General features: G+C 32.2%; 1 protein-coding gene across 3 annotated transcripts in view; it reads right to left on the bottom strand.

Moving 5' to 3' along the window:
- Positions 1–7,350: 7,350 nt before the first annotated feature.
- LOC148623517 (uncharacterized) overlaps positions 7,351–22,853 on the bottom strand; it is a 58,817-nt gene continuing 43,314 nt past the window's right edge. For 2 of the 3 annotated variants that reach the window (XM_088565373.1, XM_088565374.1), the window contains exons 21-27: positions 22,314–22,374; positions 20,816–20,851; positions 20,198–20,265; positions 15,612–15,694; positions 13,498–13,567; positions 11,768–12,090; positions 7,351–9,271 (exon numbers count right to left, since the gene is read on the bottom strand). In XM_088565373.1, the coding sequence (XP_088421499.1) occupies positions 9,204–9,271; positions 11,768–12,090; positions 13,498–13,567; positions 15,612–15,694; positions 20,198–20,265; positions 20,816–20,851; positions 22,314–22,374 (709 nt within the window). In that variant the 3' untranslated portion in view covers positions 7,351–9,203. The remainder of the gene's footprint in view (positions 9,272–11,767; positions 12,091–13,497; positions 13,568–15,611; positions 15,695–20,197; positions 20,266–20,815; positions 20,852–22,313; positions 22,375–22,853) is intronic. The other variant, XM_088565375.1, reaches the window with a different exon arrangement.

The following is a 22,853-nucleotide window of genomic DNA, read 5'->3' as shown; positions in this document are numbered from 1 at the left end:
ATGTGTCTTTGTGTCGTTATATTCATTACTTTTTAGTTTGATTTTGAAGAATGTCATCGTTCTGTTACTGCAGACTTTATATAAAAAAGGAGATGTGTTATAATTGCCGATGAGACAGCCGTCCACCAAAAGCAAAGCAACGAACAATTAAACTTGCTCAGAGTCGTTGAAAGATGAAAGGTACATTTGGAGACATGATAAAGGACTAGCAGTATTGACTGACACCTTAGAGAGACACGTAAAGAAGCCGTGGAAAACGAAAGAAAGCTTGAAATTTGTCAACTTTGTGAAGGAAGGGGAGACAAGACACAGAGCTGGCGTTGAAGGAAGTGGTCTATTAGTGGGGACAGCAGCAGATTTACAGATGAGGATAGACCTGAGACAGAGAATGGAGTTTCCAGTAGAAATAGCAGTTACAAACAAGAGACCCGGTATTGTCATCTGGTCGGCGACATCAAAGCAGGCAATGTTTCTAGAACTTACTGTGCCATGGGAAGACAGAATTGAAGATGCATATGAGAGGAAGATTCTGAAGTACCAAGAGCTGGTGAAGGACTGTCAACAGAATGGATGGAAGATCTGTTTCTTTGCTGTAGAAGTGAGATGCAGAGGTTTTGTTGGACAGTCCATGTGGAGAGCACTGAGAGCCATGGGGATTACTAGAGCAGCCAGAAGGAGATTGATAGGATGTCTGTGTAGAAAGGCAGAGACAGCATCTATGCGGTTGTGAAGAAGGAGGGCAGACATATGGAAGACCAATAACTGAGATGAAGAGCCATGTGGTTCCGGGCTGGGACTTGATCACCCCAGTCGGCGCTCCTCTGGAGGTTGTAGTGGACAGCGCCAAAACAGCCGAGGAAGGAGGATCCACCTAAAGATGGAGCCACGAATAATTTCACCATGCAAGATGTATACAGGTAATAAGTTACAAATCACGACATGTCCTCAATGATAGGCAAAGTATATCATAAACCAAGCTGTAAAAGGCATCAAAATAAATGAATTGTTACTTTTGTTGTCGGGGCCTTTCAGAGCTTGCCTAAAGGTGTGTTTACACTTATTTTTATGATTTGTAAAAGTATTCAAGTAGCTCTACAGCTAAGAATCATGCAAAATGTGATACATGGTTGGAAAGCTTACATATTTTAATTTTTGACGTTTTGTTAAAAAAATATAGTAAACAGAAATTAAAGTGTGGATTCTCATAGAACCCATGCTCACAAGAGATAAAAATTATATAGAATGCACTACAGAAATTAAAATTAAAGAGAACAATTTAATTCTGTAAATGACACTAAAATACAATAGAATCTATTGGATTTCCAATGTGTATTATCTCATAAGAGCAGACAGATTGGAATAAATAATTACACACATCATCATATAGAGCAACTTAAGAACAAACTAAAAATGTGTATAGCCTTTTTACAAAATTTGGTAATTTCCAGTGTGAAAAGGTGCGTACATTTTCCTCTAAACGGGGTTGATCACTAATAAAAGCAGGTAAGATTTGATTGACTTTCAGAAAGATAACATTTTTACTATATCCAGAGTAGAACTAAATAATAAACTTTAAATAATAATAAATGCATTATTTCATGGTAAATTATTGCTCACCGTTCATCACCGTCAATGAAGGGTGTGTACACACTGCACAGATTGGTATACGAAGAGTTACCTATTTTGCACAGATGATTTCGATGTATATGACAAAGAAAAGTTTATGTAAGAAATGCTCAAGGCACACTTTTTTTTATCGATAACAACAGTCCTTATACCAGATACCATATGATCGACCATACATGTACCATTCGATCAATTTGATGCAAAATTTTGGCATAATTGGACAAATAATATCCTGGAACAAGTTTTAGATGCGCCGGGTTCAGCTGAAAATATAGCAAGAATAAAAAAAGAAATAGTTCTCTGAAGGAAACACACGATTGAAGATGTTAAACTACGGTTTGTCAAATTTCCTAATTCCATATGACTTTTAGTCATATCAGAAAAAATCTCCAGACAAGCAATCAAGGTCAAGTTTACCATCAATTTATGTCGTCAATTGGTCAAACCTTTTCATAATAATACAGCTTTAACCATATCACATAGAGGACTAACAAGAGGATTCCAGGAGCCCGAATCGCTCACCTGGTTAAACTTTTGCCTTTCAAATATCTCTAACAAAAAACTGTCCGACAATTTTGACTCCATGAAGACTTTGGTAAGACTAATCATGAGGATCATTTCATCAACCGAAAGTTTCATTCTATCTATTATAGTTTTCAAGATATTGACTGAAATCTGCAAAATAACCCCGTAATTTTTTGCCTTTTAAGGGCAATAACTCTAATATGGAGTCGTCTGACAACTTTGATCCCAGGAGACTTTTGTAGGCCTTATAATAAGAATCATTTCAGCAACTGAAAGTTTCATTCTACCTATCAATGTTTTCAAGATGTAGGCTGAAAACAAAAAAAAAGTAATTTTTCACCTCTCAAGGGCAATAACCCTTACATGGAGTCGTCTGACAACTTTGATTCCTTGGAGACTTTTGTAGGCCTTATAAGAATATTTCAGCAATTGAAAGATATTGGCCAAACCTAACGGTTTTGGAGATAAATATGCAAAACTCTGCTGTCTGACTACTATGTTTTATTTTTAGTAACGGCGGTCATGTTTTTTAACCGATCAAAAATCCAAACGGTCATTTTGTTAAGGATACCCTAAAAAACAAAAATACCAACTTTCATTGAGTTCTGTATGATAGTTTTTCAGGAGATTTTTTAAAGTAATAACATAAAAAAAAAAACAGCAATAAACGTCCAAAAAGGGCAGTAACTCCAACATGGATCAACATATTATAACCAAAATTTGACCACAGATAGATCTCATCATGCTAAATACTTTTACCCAATCAGAATGTGGCTAAACTTTGGAGATATATGCAAAAATCTGTTGTCTCACCCTTATGTTCTATTTTTACTAACAGCGGCCATACTTTTTAACTGATCAAAAATCCAAACGGATTGTGCAGGATACCCTAAGGATATATAAGTTTCATGCAAATCTATGCAGTAGTTTCAGAGCAGAAGATGTTTGAAGAAATTGTTGAAGACGACGACAACGACGGACAGCAAGTGATGGCAATAACTCACATGGCCAGGTGAGCTAATAAAAGGTGTGATTTTAAGATTTCTTACTATTTGTTGGAGTTTTAAGCTCTTAAAGATGTGTGTTTAGTTTCATGTGGATTTTTTAACTGACATTTTACTTTGTTTAGTGACAAAGGCAACACCAATATCCCTTACTTACATTATCTTTATGATAATTGTTTGTTTTTCTGTTTATTAGCAATTCATGGGTTGTTATTATATGCAGTGGATATCCCATTTGGACTTTGGTTCGGTTTAGATAATAGTCCAGTTTACCAACATCTAAATGCATTTAAATTTGATCTAAAAGGACTTTTAAAAGTGTCTGGTTTTGACAGATCATCAGATTCATATTTAATGCACAACAAAAGATTATTTCCCAAAGAGCAATGCGTCCCCTATTTGCTTTACCAGGCATTTTCGACAGACTTGACTTTCCCTAGTACTCCTACATTATTACATTTCCGACAGACGACTTTCCCTAGTTCTCCTGCATTATTACATTTTAGACAGACTTAACTTTCTCCTACATTTTTACATTTTCGACAGACTTGACTTTCCCTAGTACTCCTGCATTATTACATTTTTGACAGACAACTTTCCCTAGTACTCCTGCATTATTACACTGACAAAACAATACAAGATCATATTTGATCAATTTATACTGAAATGACTTTGTGCCACATACAATCATTTATACTCATCAGATAGCATCAAACAGCTCTAATAAATAATTGTTTTCTTCATATACACATTCTAACCAATGAAAAGGTTTGCAAACAAGTACTGTAAATCAGTAAGGTATTTGATAAACAAATTAAAATAACAGTAAAGAAAGAAAGGACCATAATCTCAGTAATATGTTATTTCTTTGGGTGCATGACATTTCTATAGCAGTTCAATTAATGAAAATATAACTACATGTATACTCAAGTTTAAATGTTTAACCAAACAGAAGAGTTATTCTTAATATTATTATTATTATAAATTAAATAATAATATCACAACAAAATGTGTGTGATAAGCAAAGCACACACAAAATGAAAATAAGTAATAGTTTAGCATCATTGTTAATTTAGGCACCAACCACATTTATCTGGAGGGGGACAGGTTTGATAAGAATTTTTTTTCTCACATAAGCACACTAATTTTTATTCATATTTCAGCAGCAACCAAAATCAATATCTTCATTACAAAATCTGCCCTTTAAAGTAATTTTCAATTAATGAGTAAAAAAATGTTGTTTAGATATCCCCACCCCTTGCTAATAAAATGGTTGGTGCCTTATAATGCAATACCATAAATCCATATAGCATAATGGAAGACAATATTTCTTTAAATATACACAAATATACTGGAAAAAGCAACTGATGCTTCATTAATCACAAAAGTTGTTTATGATCAAGCATTACTTGAACCATAGTTGGTAATGCAAGCATAATTCAGTCAAAAATTAAAAACAATACATATAATTTAATTTCAAAACAATTCCAGTCCAAATTTAGATTTTATTCTTTCTTAGATATTATTTTTAAATCACAGATTGCAAACTTATCAAAGTTAAATAAATGACATCACCAGTGGCAACTTAATTTGTCCAAAATAACTTGTAGTGAAGGCTTACTGCAAATCAAATTAAAGTATTATACAAATAACATGCTTTAATATGTCATTTTATGTAAAAGGAAAAGTAATTGTACATAATGCACAATTAAAATTTACAATTACCAAAATTTAAAAAACCTGAAAAATGCTTCATATAAATTTTTAAACCTAATCTGTCAATTAATCCTATTTTAATCAATAAAGGACAAAGTACAATACAAGCCACATTCTTTCCCTATTTAACAAAAAAAATTATGTTTGTATTGAATGAAAAAAAAAGTAACACAAACAGTTAAATGCTACTATGAGAGTTTTTAACATCCTTGACTACCCTGGCGGGTCTCGCACGGACAGACTGTTAAATGGATGATTAAACTGTTTAAATATGGTTTTAAATCTCACCATTTCATCAAATTTTCAGTTTTAAGGAAGCTAAAAATCCGCCAAAAACAACAAAATTGGAAAATGCCAATATTTAATGCTAATTTTGTTTTTTTTTTCAAAGGTCTCCAGCAAAGAGACCAAAGGATATCTTAACAATCATTGAAAGATGATATACTTGTATATGTGATTGAACTTACTAAATCATCCATTTAACCAACAAAAAAAACTTCTCAATATCTAATTTCTTATTTCTAGCCACGCAGGAGGGCAAATATGGGGTTTATAGGCTTTCTTGCTTAGTATATATAACACATATTATCCATGTTTTTAATGACTGACATTTTTTGAAGTTCATACAATTTCCCTCCAATTTTTTGACAACTTAAATGCCTAATTCTATCGAATATAAACCCACACTTGCTCCAATTATCAGGAGTGCAGTCTGTTACGATGTCATAAGTCTGTATACACTATATCATATGAGATAGTCCAAGTCTCCTGACTTTCGGAAATAATAACATTTTCATACCTTCATTTGATCAAAACAGGGAAATATTCACTTACTGGACTGTCAAAAATTCTTGATACACAAACTTTTTCTTCTGTAATACTAGTAAAACAAAGGCATCCTTTGGTTTAAGAAAAAAGCCAACATAAATCACAACCACTTAGACACCAAAAAATCTATATACCATACATAGTAAAAAGTCCAAGTGTCAGCCACCTTGTCCTTCCATAACTACCCTGTATTTATACTAGGGCACTGTTTGAAGTTCTGTAATAAATCAGAAAATTTTATGACATTTTACTTAGTTTGCCAAATTTTCAACAATAGTTACTTTGATATTTCAGATTGATAAATGTACTATTTCAAAACATGAAGAAAAGAAACGAAATAGTACATAGAAAAAATGAAATAAAACCAGGTCATGGTCTTCTAAACATAGGACAATTTATTCTGGAATAGGTAGGGAATGTACACTTCTCAAGTAATACCAACTAATTTTGGAATAGCAATTGAATGCTTAAGATAACCAGACTGTGGCATTAACAGGTCCCTATGAAGATCTTAGACTTCTTTCATAGTGAGATATTTTTAAGTGCAGCATAAGGGAATAAGTACAAAGTTGAAGAATTATTTTCTAAAATAGTTAATCCCTTCTTCAATACTTTCTAGATTTTAACAAAATTTGGAAATGTTACATAGTACATGTAATCAGATAAATACATGATTTTAAATAGTAAACAATTATATCAAAGTTTTGTATCTGATCACAATTAAAAAAAAATATTGGACATACCTGAACCTTATTGAAGATCACACTCAGTGGTAGATCCAGAGGGTTCTGGAGTTTTTTTCTGGAATGCCTCTGGATCTCCCCTTTTTCCAAAAAAAAAATTTTGAGTCCACCCCTGACACCAGAACAAAGTCAGAGCTGTCTACAGATTATAAAATTAGTTGTAAGACTCTTTCCAAACCATGAAAATGTGTCATAATAATTCTACCTGATCCATTCTGATAATAACATAGGATTAACTGTTATACATTTGTATTATAGGTAAACAGGAAGTAGATCTGATTGTCTTAACAAAATATTAGATACAACAGTCTTTTGTTCTTCTTTTACAGCATTGAAAGATGAATTAAAATTTCTTGCCATAGGTGAGAAAATCAATAACTTTCAAAGAAATCTTCTATATGTCTTCACACCTTTATGAATAAATTACAGGATTCTACCTAGCATAATGAAATTAGAAAAATCTACTATGCATAAATTTCCCTTCACCGAAAAAGGGTGGACTTCAACCATAAGCATTGAACAACAAAAATATAACATCAAATCATTGGAACTATTAATAAAAATGAATGAATAGAATTGTATTTATTTGTAATGTTATGAAATTTTTGCCAAAAAATACATATCCTTGACAAAATTTGTACAGATAAAAATTAATGGAATGTCTGGTACTTTACAACACACTATTAAATACTGCAAAATGTTTCTTTTTAAACCTAAATGTTGCCATGAACGTCTTAAAATCTAACTGAAATAACAAAAGGGGATTAAATATACATACAATGTTTATTTTATAGCATATCAGGATCAATTTACTTTTACTCAGTTCAGTAGACAAACAATATTAAAATGAGTTTGTAATAGATAAAAACATTCATAAATAAGTGCATTGCCACTCAAAACAAAAATTGTTAATAATTTATTTATTTCAATAATGATTTTTATTTGAAAGACATAAATACTCAACAATCTCTGCTGACTACAGTTCATGCACCTACAATTTTTTGTCACTAACACTGAGACCTAAAAATATCTATACATATACTGGTAAAATAGAAATGCCATGCTTGCTCACTGGCAATGCCTTCTCCATACTATTTGCTTCATTTTCATGGGTAGATGTATTTTAAGTACTGTTAATAAACTGGAATATAATGTGTGAGACATTCTAAAGAGTTTTATAACGATAGTATATTGGAAGTCCTATGTTAGCTCCACTGTATATATTATGTGTATTTTATTTAAAGACATTTAATGTCAGAGATAATATAGGTATTATCAGACCTGTTCACAGGTCCCATACACAACACATCTTCTTATCAAGTCTACTTCATATCTAAATGAACCTATATAACCATTTATAATGGTTAAAAAAGGACCAAAGTTTGTTAATACTTTGAAATAAAGTAACATGATGTGTTTGAAATTATATTTCTCTTGTTGTAACTAATGACCTGGTTAGGTTTATTTATTTCATTCTAACATCCTCAATATCAAAATACCATTCTAAATAGAATGTCTCATTATTAAAGAACCTTAGTGAGAGCGCTCACATACCCCACACATCCCAATGTTGGATACTCAAGTAAATTTGTTTGTAAGAGAAATACATGTAGAAGGACCCCAATAAAAAAAGGAATAAGAGTGTTTTTTTAGGCTTTAGACCTTTATCTTCTTACTAAATTCTGTTACTCTGAGTGGTAGTTTTAAACTCCAGACTGTGATTTCTTTGAGTTTTAGTTAATCCAAAGTAAATATCATCGTAGTGGAACAAAACGTACACTTGACCTATAACTTATCACGGTGAACTTATATACCAAAAAATCATGTGATAATCTGCAAGCATTTAGAAAAAAAAGTCTGGTTATTTCTGTGAATATAGCTAAGTTCAAGGCCCGTAATTTTGGTAAAAATTATTGGAGCAAAATTAACTACAAATTTGTCCTGTAACTTATCATTTTGAATTTCTGTACTAAAAATCATGTCAATATCTGCAAACGTTTAGAAAAAAAGTTTGGAAAACTGTTATTTCTGTAAATTTTGCTAAGTTCAAGGCCCGTAATTTCGGTAAAAATCATTAGAGCATAACAAAACGCATACTGGACCTGTAACTTATCATGGTGAATTTATATATCAATAATCAAGTCAATATTAGCAAGTGTTCAGAAAAAAAGTCAGGAAAACTGTTATTTTTGTGAATTTTGCTATGTTGAAGGCCCATAATTTCAGCAAAAATCATTGGAGCTAAACGAAAGTTAAACTTGACCTGTAACTTATCATGGTGAACTTATATACCAAAAATCATGTCAATATCTGCAAGCATTTAGAAAAAAAATAAGGACAACTGATGATGGACTGACGGACGGACAGGTCAAAAACATTATACCCTTCGCAACTTTGTTGCTTGGAATAATAAGACAACAGACAACATGTGATCAGCTTGAGACAGACAAAGAAACATCACCACAATCAATCTCATCCTATTTTATACTGATTCTCACAAATTCTACATTTACACCCCTTCCACACAGTTCAGTAATCATATATTGTTGAGCAATGATTTAACTTTTCATTGAATACCTAACACTGATCTTCATGACACATTCCAATGTTCTATCATTTCACCAGTTGATATAACATGAAATCTACACTGTGAGTCCTTCCTTTTATCATTTAGAATTTAATCATCGATGGTAAGGACAGAGTACTATATAAAGTTGATGACTAGATCACACAACTCATCAGTCTACCACACTTGTCTACATCAAACTTGACTTGACTGTCTTGGGATGGGGTCTACTTCTGGATCTTGAGCTCTGAGACGGGGGTTCCCTGTAATTACAAGTACATGTATCAGAGAGTCTGAATTTTTTTTTTATTTCATGATTCCAGGTAAACTAGAGATAAAAAATGTCCCAGAGTAATATCTCATCACCATACATAGCTTGATGTAAAGCAGTAAACCGGAGTTGTGAAGAGAGTGTCTATTTACAAAATTATGAAAAATTACTTCTTACAAATTTTATTGCTGATAATAGTCATATATATATAATGTAATTATCAATAAATACTTGGTGTATAAGCTCTTTTACCTATTCAAATTATTGAACAAAACTAATTAAAAAATTCTGATATAAGTAGGTGTTTAAAAAGTGCATATATCTGTGAGAGTTTTCCCACCATTTACATTTGAGTTTTCTAAAAATTTCATGGGAGAAACCAAATCTCCTTCGGACTACTTTTGATCAAAATTATTTCTCCACTCTCTACAGTAAAATTAAAATTTATCATGCTCACATGTTGAAAATTTAAATTTAATCATAGAGTTTGGAGAAATGATTTAAACTATTCATTACTGAAGGGGAATCTGAATATAAACAGTAACTAGTAAGAGATCAAATTTAAGTCAATTCCACCATAGTACAAAGATTTCTTTTTTTTTGTAAATAAAACACTGGTAAGGTGTATCTTTGATACTTACCTAGACAAGCTAAACAATAAATAAAACTGTACACTTTCATGATAAAATTATGAAGAAAAAATAATGAAACAAGGAGAGAACAAAACCAGGCCCATCACCAGGGAGAAAAAAACCAGGCCCATTAACAGGGAAAAAGAAACCAGGCCCAATCACCAGGGAAAAGACAGTAGAAAATAGTCAAAAGGCTCAAAATGAAAAAAATGTACATTGCTAAATGCACAAGTAAGGTATAAATATATATTTTTAGTAACTATGAACTGTTTTAAAAGATGAATACCGTGTTTCTATAATGTACAAAACTTTTAAAATCTACAAGACTGAAATAGTATCTGGTTTTAATTTGATTAATGAAACAATCAAATAGAATGGCAGGATCATTTACTGATCAATAATGTTGATGAAGTTCAAAAGATAATTTAAGGCTACAAACCACTAATTCAGATTCCCATTACTCTCTATGTTAATTTGCTCATTTTCAGGGGATCCTCAGTAGTTTACCTTAAGTTTAACTTAACCAAAACCATATATCACCTGAAACATACACATGTACTGCTATGTCACTCAAAATTTCACAAGGGGTTTACTACCTTGCAGTGCAGCACTGACACTCAGCCTGGGGAATCCTAAAAATTCTTTATTTAGACCATCTTTATTTATAGCACCACCAAATTAGTTTATTTAAGTTTGAGGCAGCATACTTTGGGCTCAAAATTATCTGAATAAAATTCCCTTTATGAAAAAAGTTCATTCATTTAAAAATATTGTCAACTTTTTTAATTATGGCATGCTAAAGGGACTACTTTGTACCTAGGTGTAGGACTTTTTTTGCATACATTCCAACTTGATGATGCAATTAGTGGTCTGTAACCTAAATGTTTATACTGTCACATTAGTACCGGGTAATCACTTGAGCAGCACCGGCAGTACTGCAAGTTGTTGTAGAAAGATGGTTTTAAAGGAGTTGAACTTAGTTAATTAAAATCTGAGATAGGCTATGGAAGCCATCATGATCAAGCATGCAGAACATAAGGACTGTTTGTAGCTATATTTGACAGTGACCAGGGTAACATAATGAGCCACCAAAGTGGTATAAAGGGTAGATTGTTCGTAGGAGTCATTCACTTAACAATGCATTAAATTTTCAAAACATTGCTATTAGGTCTTGTATTTTTTAGATATTGTTAAAAGATTTTTTTTTGCTTGGCCTCGTAATTTTGTTTGTTCTGCCTAGTTAAAAATAACATAATTATGACATTGCAACTTAAACAGAAATAATGACTTATTTAATTGATTACTTGTAGTATGTTTTTAAAATGTTCTGGAAGGCTTTGAGAAATAATCAATTAATTTCATTAATGCATGCATGAAGTAATGTATGATTTTTAGTTAACCTCATAATTCTAGATGATGCTAGTGAGTCTAGAACTTTATAAAAATTGTGTATGAAAGATTCTGAAAGTGTGCTGGACTGAATGACTCATTGTTTCACAAACCCCACTAGCCACTCTCCACACCCCCTACATTGAAGGAGGAACAAGTTAAAGGTTGGAGATTTTCAAAATAGATGATGCATATAAAATAGTTTGGCCCATTCGACTGTATGATGGAAGGAGTTTCTCTCAAAAGAAGTTTCAGTAGTGCATTTCAGAAGACGTTTTTAAATGGAGCATAAATATCCACAAAATTTGGACTATATTTTTGTGTAGTGTTCAGAAAAAGTAGGGAAGTTCCATTGATAGACCGGTGACATAAGGTATTTTGATCCTGAAGGATCAAAAACCCCCAAAAAAACTAAGAGCCAGACTATTTTCATCAAGTTAACTAAAGCCCTAAACCAAAAATACTACCTGGGGGAGGAGATGTATGAGGAGGAGGTGGTCCTCGTAAATGAGGAGGAAGCATATCAGGTGGAGGAGGCATCCGATAACCAGGGAGGCCTCTATGTCTGTCAAATGGAGGTGGTGACCTTCTATCAATTGGCAGTCCTCGCCCATCCATTGGAGGAGGAGGTCCTCGACTCAGTGGAGGAGGAGATCTAGGGTCTGGTGGAGGCAATCTTGGCCCTCCATGTCTATCTAGTGGTGGTGGTGAACGAGGATCTGAAGGTGGCATTCTTGATCTTCTGTCAGGGGGAGGTAACCTTACTGGTGATCCTCTCATATCATCATCTCTACAACAGAAGTTTAATCTATTGAACTATTTGAAATATTAAGCCCATTGGTAAATATTATCTAATACATGTAGCATACAAGATTTTCCTGTAAGTTAAAACATCGATAAGGAGGGAAATTTAAACTATAATTTCCAAGGGGTTCAATGTAAATAGCAAATGAGCAACTTGATATGGTAAGATATTAACAAATATGGCCCTAAATACCATTTCAGTCATTAATGGTACGTTTTCATATCATTATTGCTCATGTTTGATACATCACTAGAAGCAACAAATGATACATTTTGTACTATTCGTCATTCAAGACATATAAAGACCAAAGTATGCATGTACTGCATCAATTTATATAGATTATTTGAATTTGTACACCTCAAATCACTGTAAAATTGCAGCAGTTTTCAGTTTTTTAAATTATTATTTTAACTGCCACCGACTACAAGAAAATGTCAAGTGCAAAATTGTAATATTTATTTTTAAAAATAATATTACTGACAATGCCTGCTTCTAGTTTTGTTCATTTGGCAACTTGATTAAGCAAAGTCAGTGAGGTAATTCGAACAAAAATGGCCGCATAAATTTTACCACTTCAATTAAATCATATTTAAGGGTTTTAATAGTTTAGGAAACAATTTAACACTAGCTAGAGATGATAAAATCAAAATACTTTTACTTAAAAAGAATGTGAACAGTTTCTGTAAATGACTTAAAAGAATTCAAAATCCTCATGGACTAGTTTTTATTTTCAAAAGGAAGTAGATAAACAAAGGGGAGATAATTGGTGGGAAAATCAATGCTATGAAGTTTTGTGTGTAAATATGCAAGAGCTCATAAAACAATTGAAAAAATTCAGTTAAAACATAATTTGTTGTCTTCTTTTTTTCACTTTCCATAATTATTGAAATTTCACATACATTTTTTAAATCACAGGATAACTTTAAAGGAAATCATTGTGAAAATAAGACTTCCAATTAATGACAAATTATTAGTTTTTAATGTATTTTTAGATTTTAAAACTATTAGTCAGTACATTTTTTAAAAAGTTTTTGAACAGGTTTATGTAAACTTTCTGTGTAATTGTAATATGAAAAATATGTCTGCAGACATATGATAAATGTAAAAAAAAGTTTTGTTTTTTTTTCTTCTTTTTAATGAAATCCGTCAGCATACTCATCTTTTTTCCTTCTCTAGTATCAGTAGATTTGTACTGGAGTATAATGATAAATTACAAAGGACTGATTAATAGACTAAATGGTATTTTAGCAATTTGTTCTAGTTTTTCACAGTCAAGTCTAAATAGTTGGAAATGTTCACTATTTTTCTGCAGACATACGATAAACCACTGTGGGCATTTACATACCAGGTCTGAAACTGAATACTTGCTTCTTAAGGTACAGAAATACCTACCTCATGCCTGGAGGGGGTGGAAAAGGCCCACTTCTTGAACCTGGTCGATCTGGTGGACCATTCATCATACCTTCAATAAACAGAATATCCAACTTTTAAATTGTTAATAAAAACAAAACGATATAGCTTATTTACATGCACTTCTGAATAAGACATCAGAAACAGTATAAAGATTCTGGTCAAACTCTGCTTGACCACACACAGTCTGCAGACAGAAATGCTCCCATCCTGAAAATTAAAACAATCAGTTAACTGTAAGACAAAAGTCACAAAGGCAGAGGAACACTAACATGCTTAAGTTTTGATTCAATTAATGAAAATGCTTACCAAATTACAGATTATTCCTATGAATAATTTCCCAGTTGTACCTTTTGAACAGAAGAATGAATGAACAGCAGTTAAATAAGTAGAATGTGATCACTTACTTACCAAACCACTTTCTAGGAGGGGGTATTGTTTCTGAGGATATAGGTCACTTACCACAAAGGGGAATTACTTCTGATGATCTATTTGTTTTAAAAATATTTTATTAATAAATTATGAATAGGATTGGATGGCAGGCTAGGCCTATATATATCCTCTCCATTGGATTGGATAGCAGGCTAAGCCTATATATATCCTCTCCATAGGATTGGATAGCAGGCTAGGCCTATATATATCCTCTCCATAGGATTGGATAGCAGGCTAGGTCTATATATATCTACTCCATAGGATTGGATAGCAGGCTAGGTCTATATATATCCTCTCCATACAAGGCATTTACATGGTGGCATTATGTAGAACATATTAGACATTTAGAAAAGAATACATAGAAAGAAAGATAACTCTGTTTCTCTTGGAAGTTGGCTAGGCCTATATATATCCTCTCCATTGGATTGGATAACAGGCTAGGCCTACATATATCCTCTCCATTGGATTGGATAGCAGGCTAAGCCTACATATATCCTCTCCATTGGATTGGATAGCAGGCTAAGCCTATATATATCCTCTCCATAGGATTGGATAGCAGGCTAGGTCTATATATATCCTCTCCATAGGATTGGATAGCAGGCTAGGTCTATATATATCTACTCCATAGGATTGGACAGCAGGCTAGGTCTATATATATCCTCTCCATACAAGGCATTTACATGGTGGCATTATGTAGAACATATTAGACATTTAGAAAAGAATACATAGAAAGAAAGATAACTCTGTTTCTCTTGGAAGTTGGCTAATAATTTTATCATCTGTTATGGTAAGTACTATTAGTATTCTTCTAAAATAAATAATTAATTACTTTCAGTTACAATTTAAAATTGTGTATTGCATAAATTAAAAGAATAAGAATTTAGTGGAAAAATGTATGCCAAATTAATTTATCTTTGAAACTTTAAATTATACACTTTGTCATCTAAATACATGTAAAAAGCAGGAAGGAAATAATTTGGAAAAAGTGTATCAAAATTTCTTCTTGTTATTATGAAACAAAAAATAATTTTAATTAAACATAATAGAAAATTACCATGAAGTATGTTATGTAAGTTAAAATAGATCTGTAGTTCAGCACAAATGTTCTGCAGCGACAACCTCTGAATTTGATTACGTGGACAAAACATAAAACAGTAAAAATTATCTTCGATCATGTCTCCACAGTGTGGACAGTTTGGATTGTCAGTCAGGTGATGAAGCTGCAAATGATGATTCAGATTGCTAGCCTTACACCTCAACTGACAATGCCATATATTCTCTTTTCTGTTGCCTGTGTTGAAATATTCAGGAGCTCCAGGGGTGGCTGAATTCAGTCTCTTTCTGAAAACATCAACAGATGGACTATTTTTTGTTGATGTAGGAAGTTGATTCCAGAGTCAAATAGTCGAGGGTATAAAGCTCTTAGAATATGCCATAGTATTACAAACAGGCAAACATATGTTATTACTGTTGACTTGTTGCCTGAGATTATAATCATGTATATTTAAGATATAAGGCTGTATAATGTTTGATAAATACTCTGGGGCAAGACCAGTTATGTGATAAGTCTGTCGATAACCTGTCTGCAGCATCTATGTAGTTTTGATCATCAACAATAACAAATAGTGATGAACTATCATTTACACAAGACAGAAGTCACTTACCAGGAGGGGGCATTCCTCTAGTGGGTAAAGGTCTGATCAATCCACTTGGACCATGCATCAATCTTCTCTCTAAATCTGTTAATCTATATTGAAAAAGATTATACTTGCTGTCTTGCTTAAGCAGTAATTGCAGATGATTTGGAATTTGTTTAAGGTATGTTTCTAATTTTTGAACAGGTTATACTAAATATTTTGATTGAATTTGGTAATAAACATTGTAGTAAAACCTCAGAAAAAGATACTAGAATTCACATCTCTAATCAACAAGGACAATTTAGTCAATTTAGCATATGGTCAGTTACTTTTGTTAATTCTATTGTGGAACAGTTATATTTCCTGCCTAACTTTCCCATAAAGGAAGAATATTCTGAACTACTAGAGAACTAGAGAAAGTATTTGGTGTGAGGATTATCATACAGATGATAGTGAGTGACAAATGTTGTCATATCTTCAGTTACTGCCTAATTATGATGCTATAAAATCAGTTAAGCATTCTTACTAAAATAAGTGAAAAAAAATAAAAAATAAAATACTAAATTAACAAATCTGTGTCACATAATCACCTTTTTTCCATTGTGCTACAATTTATTTAATTTTTCCTAATCATCATAACTTGTGAAAGGCCTGTCCTTAAAGCTTGTCTTTATACTTAAAGTCAATATATTTGATTAAACAATGGTAATTAAGAGCATTTAGACTGTGCCCTAAAAAAAATCAAATCATGACTAAACAATACCCATCAAACAAAATACATGCTATGGAATGTATGGATCAGACATAAATCAATTACTACTGTTGTATTGTATGGAGTGGCTGTGGCTCTGAAGGATTAGACAAAATTCTTAAAGGCTAAAAACCACTAATTCCACTTTCCATAGGCTTCTATGCTAATTTCACAATATTCAATGGCTTCTCTGGACTTTACCTTAACTTTAACCTGCAGAGGACTATATATCAGCATGATTCTACATATGTCAGCTCACAATCCTCAGAATGGCATGTGGGGTTAGCAGACTTGCAGTGCAGTACTGGTCACCGGAAGTGAAGGGTCTATAAATAGCATGGGAAATCCCAGTGTTTTCACAAGATAGGGGTATATTTAAAAATCATTATGGAGATTAGGCTTCACATCACAAGAAGCAAAATGCACCTATAAAATGTACAGAAATGTTTTTCCTTTCAGAAACTGTTTAAATTTTTTAAATAAGATGAGAACTTTTTTCACAGCACTATGAGGAACAAGGGTAATTTCTGCGTAGGACTATTTTTGCGTACGTTCCAAATGCTCATTGGTTGAATTGGTGGTCTGTAACCTAAACTCCAAAAACAGGCTGTCCACCTCATTCTAGATACCCTTTTCTCCATCAGAACCCTTGTTCAAAAAATTAGGAATCATGAAAGTAGAAACAAGGATTAAATATCACAAATACCTATTAATCTATAAATCTCTGCATGGGGAAGCACCAAGCTACATATCAGAAAAGTTTAACTATGTTTCAAGAAACAAACCTTATTCACTAAGAAATTCTGAACAAGGAAATTTGATGATCCCAAAAATTAAAACTGAACTTTTCAGACATTCATTCATACATTCTGGGTCTGTCTTGTGGAATAAGTTACCCAAACATTTATGTAATCGAGCCACTGACAACTCATTCAAAATCAATCTAAAGAAGTACCTTAACACTTTTGAATAGAGTATCTTAAAAGAGAAAATTGTTGCTGCTTACACTTTTTTTAAATGTTCTATATTGTATTATCTTAAAGTGATTTGGTATTGTCAAATCAGCTTTTGTTTTTGTGTTGTGTTGTTTATTTTTAATTTCTAGTAGATATAGTTTTTGTGTGTGAGAGTCTCAGGGAAGATTAGCTTGTAAACTAACTGTGTTACCCTCTTGAAATAAAGATTTTATTACTATTATTATTATTATTATAATTAATTAGAAAATAACCTAATTTTTTAATAAGAAAAAAAGCTGAACTTGAAATGCATAATTCAAAATTTATAAATATCAAAAAAGAGCTTTCATAAAAAAACGCAACAAAGTTCCACGGAAATTGCTGGAAGCGTTTTTGAGCTATGGTCTGGTAAGAGAAAATTGCCCAGTTTTCATATGGATAAGCACCTAAAACTCCAAATATAAAATGAAAAACCTAAATTAGAAGGAGCTTACATCAATAGAAATAAACAAATAACAGGTTTCATGAAAAGTACTGAAAGCATTTTAGAGTATTCTCAGTAAATTCTTCACTTATAACGTATGACCAACAGGGAAAAAAGATATTATTAAATGCAGTTACCTTTCAAGTTCAACCTAAACAAGGTCTATACCAATCCATTATATGTCTTTTTTTTTTTAAATCATGACATGCTGCCATATATTTCTATTTAAAGAATATTTTTTTAACATGTTACACAAATTAACCTCGTTTTGGTCAGTTTTTAAGTTTATGAACTGCTTCACTGTTCATAAGTGTAAACTGCAGCAAACCAGGTTATTTCCATGATCAAAAATAAGAAATATTCCTTATCATTAAATTCCTATAGGGTGATAGTCCCAAATATTGATAATTGATTCCTATTCAGAACATTATTTTGTTTAAGATTTTTATAATCACAGAGTGCTGACCAATCAATGTTAATGATGTCATATTACCAAGCCAGGTTATATAAACTAACCTGGTTTGCTCAAAAGAACCAACGAAACAAAAAGCTTGTTACAAATCAAACTAGAAATCATCGAGATGAAATCAATCTCTGTGGGCCCTGCCGTGGCAATTAAGCCATATATGCGAATTTGATTTAGGCAACCAACCCACATGCCAAATATCAAAAGCCAACATCAAAAGACAAAACAGTTACAGCCTAGACAAGAGTTTGTCAAAAAAAAAAAAAAAAAGGAATTTGACCTTGAGGTCGAAGTACAAGGTCATAGGCCACTATCCAAGGTACACAACACATCATCTTTGCATGATCTACCTACACAGCATATATCAAAAGCCCACATCAAAGGATAAACAAGAGGCCCCCAGGAGCCTGAATTGCTCACCTGGTAACATTTTTGCCTTTCATGGGCAATAACTCTAACAAGGAGTTGTCTGACAATTCTGACTCCATGAAGACTTTGGTAGAACTTATCATAAGGATTGTTTCATCAACTGAAAGTTTCTTTCTGTCTATAATAGTTTTCAAGATATTGCATAAAACTGCAAAAAAACATAATTTTTTGCCTTTCAAGGGTAATAACTCTTACATGGAATCGTCTGACAACTTTGATTCTTGAAGACTTTCGTAGGCTTATAATAAGAATTGTTTCAGCAATTGAAAGTCTCATTCTATCTATCATAGTTTTCAAGATAGTAGCTGAAAACTGTAAAAAATAAACCCTGTCATTTTTCTCCTCTCAAGGGCAATAACTCTTACATGGAGTCATCTACCAACTTTGATCTCTAGAGACTTTTGTAGGCCTTATAATAATGATCATTTTAGCAATTGAAAGATATTAGCTAAACAAAAAGGTTTTGGAGATATATGCACAAAACTACTGTCCAACCCCTATGTTCTATTTTTAGTAACGATGGCCATGTTTTTTAACCGATCAAAAATCATTTTGCTTAGGATACCCTAAAAAACAAGACTACCAACTTTCATTGAATTCTGTAAAGATGTTTTTGAGAAGAAGATTTTTGAAAGTAATAACATCAAAAACAGCAAAAAAACGTCCAAAGAGGGCAATAACTCCAACATGGGTCAACAGATTTTCACCAAAATTTGACCACATATAGATCTCATCATGCTGAATACTATTACCCTGTCAGAATTTGGCTAAATCTAACAATTTTGGGGATATATGTAAAAATTTGCTGTCTGACCACTATGTTCTATTTTTAGTAAAAGCAGCCATGTTTTTTAACCGATCAAAATTTCAAACATTCATTTTGTGCAGGATACTCTAACGAACAATCATTATAAATTTCATGAACATATATTCAGTAGTTTCAGAGGAGAAGATGTTTGAAGACATTGTTAAAGACGACGACAGATCCCAAGTGATGGCCAGGTGAGCTAAAACGTTAGTCTGGACACAAATTTGTCACTGAAAAAAAACAACCCACAATTTGACCCTGAGGTCAAAGTTCAGGGTTATGGGCCCAAATCCATGGTACACGACACATCATCTTTAGGTGATCTACCCAAATGCCAAATATCAAAAGCCCTCCATTGAAAGACAAAAAAGTCACAGCCCAGACACGAATTTATCAGTGAAAAATCAGAATTTGACCTTCAGGTCAAAGTTCAAGGTCATAAGCCAATCTCCATGGTATGCAACACATCGTCTTTAGATGATCTACCAACATGCAAAATATCAAAAGCCTACATCAAAAGACAAAACAGTTAAAGACCACACAACCTGTAACAGATGGACAGACAAACAGAATGATCAATATAGAACAACCAAAGTGGCGGGGCCCTAATTATTGCAATTTAAGCTCAAACCAACGAACAAAATTATATCTTAATGATTATCCCCAATCAATTCAACCAAAATAGTAAGAAATGTGTTCAGAAAGTAGAATCTACTCACTTCTGGCGTAAAACAGAGCATTCATGTCGTGATTCTTTAAGTTCTCTCTCTGCAGCTCTCGCTGACAACTATAAAACAAGAAGAAATTACTCATTTCATTTGAATTACAGACCAGGCACTATAGCATTGGGTAATGTTGTTAATTTCAGTATATCAAATCCATGACTGATGTCCTTAAACTTTTTCTTTTCTTGCCTGCATTTCCAGCAGATTGGGTCACAAGTATGTATTTAAATGAAATTTCACTGGCTGTATTACTGATGTCATAAACTGTTTTAGCAGTGATGTTGTTCAAAGACCATGGTAGTCAATAATGACATAGTTTTCCAAAAACTGTTTAGTGGTACATGTAAAACTAAAGAAAAAGGTTCTTATACAAAAGCAGTAATGATCTGACATATTTCCTACTTGCGTGTAAAATTCTACATCTTTCCCTCATTAAACTGTGCTATAAATAGGAAAGGATTAAATTTCTCACAATTATGAAAGATACTCCAGTTTTTCACTACACATGTGTATAAGAACCTATGAATCTTCCTGACTTTTCCTTAATATACTCAACATGATGTGACATTTAAAATAAAATGTCTCAAAAAATGGACAAATCAACAATCATACCCAATTGTCATGTGCTTTCTTCTCATTAGCTGCTATCTGAAAAAAATATGTATAAATTCTTATGAGCAAAAAAGATTGATCTGATCTGCAAAAGACATGTGCATGTTATCTTACAAATGTTTAAGATATGACAGATGCACTGAAATATATAGAACAGAGACATCATTCACAGGAGGGGTTGTAGTATTTGTTGTTTTTATGACAATCTGCAATGATTTCTTTGATTGTGACCTGGACTGTACAACATTCTTCTCCATGGTATCTGGACTTCAGTACTTTTGATTTTTGATTATCTATCCTTATACTCCTATGTTCTTTATCTGCCATCTGATTGGACTGTTAGAGAAAGTACGGAAAAAAGAAGGTATATTGGATTTATAAGATGGAAGAATCATTTGTTTCCATATTAGTTTAATACGGTAAGTCTTTGTTTTATACTCAGATTATATGACCAAGACAAGACATTTAAGACATCCTTTTCTGAGGTAAGAATCATTTTGTATGTGTCTAAGTTTATAATTTTGGGTTTGTTTTTCCCTTGTGTCTAATCTATTTCATTATGTTCAGTTTCATTCATTCCTATGTACGATTTTGTGTCATATATTTCTAGTTCTATGTGCTACAGTTTAGCACAATAATCAAGCAATGCTTCGTTCAGTGACTGATTCATACATTTATTCATCACTTTTCTCATTGAGATAACATAGATTATATTAAAGTTCAATTTATTAGAGAATAAAATGGAGTTGTCTTTCTTTTATATGTATATGTCTGTAAACCGGTCATACAAAGTGAACCATCGACTTATCTTTCTTTCATAAAGAAATAAAAAAAATACAAATGGCTTCTATGCATCTCAAATGGAAAATATAGTTACAGAAAGGATACCCTTAAAATTGACATTGGATTTAGCCCTGAAAATACTTCTCTCATAAAAGTAAATAAATGAAATGAGTTTGAAGTAAACAATTTTTGTTGTTTTTTAATCAATTCTTTGCAAATACACCTGTACATTAAAACTAAATTGTTCATGTTCATAAAAGAATGTTTCACTGCTGCAGCATATACACTGCATTAAAATCAAGTTTAAAATAGAAATGGGTTAACTTTCTGTTTAGCCATCCCAAAGTTGAATTTTAACTAAACAATCATTTGTAATCTCAGTGATTCCTGTGTGACTAGTGAATTCATTGAGGATCACTAAATTACATTTTCTTAATTAAAAATGACAATGTACATGCACAAAAGTATTTCTGAATGAATCAAAAATGGAGATCAATGCATGTAATTTGCAGTACTGTCTGGAAACCATCATTGAAAAAAATCTAAAAAAATCATATACTTTTTTCTATAAAAAAAAATTACAAATAAAATCAGAACTATTCCTTATAATCATGTTTTAAACAATTTCATAAATTGAAAACCACAAAAATATATTAGTAGACAGAAAATTATATTTTAATGTTTTAGATGTCTTTAAAATAAAATAGATATATACCTGGGATCTAAAATCTCTTTCAGCTGATAGAATTTCTTTCTTTAAGTCTTCACTTTGTAATCTGTAGGAATATGGAATGGTGTGAAGTGTATAACCAAGTTATATAGAGTTGAAAACAAATATGGGTCATGCAATTTCACAATTAGTTATTCCATGCATTTATTATCCCAACAAGGTCAATTGTTCAAGTCACAATCCCCAACATCAATATCAGCCTTCCATTTGTGGTATCGCACAAAATGTCTGACAACAAGAACAATGCTGACACCAAGGCAGACAAAGACAGTAAATTACCAGTATAGAATTGTTATTTTATTCTGAATTAGTAGTACATGTATTAAGCAGACATTTTTTTTTTAGCTCACTAAGACCAAAAGTACACATCAAATTAATTATACCTGGTGTCATCCCGTGACTCAAACCTTTACAAAAATTAATATGACTGATACAAAATTTTCATAATTAGAATACTATTATTCTTCCTTTTTATTCATGCATGACATAAACAATCCCACTATTACATGTTATATGCCATTTCTT

This window comes from Perna viridis, chromosome 2 (assembly GCF_037379345.1).
Source record: "Perna viridis isolate PV_CMFRI_1.1 ecotype Kerala chromosome 2, ASM3737934v1, whole genome shotgun sequence".
NCBI lineage: Eukaryota > Metazoa > Mollusca > Bivalvia > Mytilida > Mytilidae > Perna > Perna viridis.
Note: the sequence above shows the minus strand (reverse complement) of the source record. Positions and strands in the feature narration are given on the sequence as shown.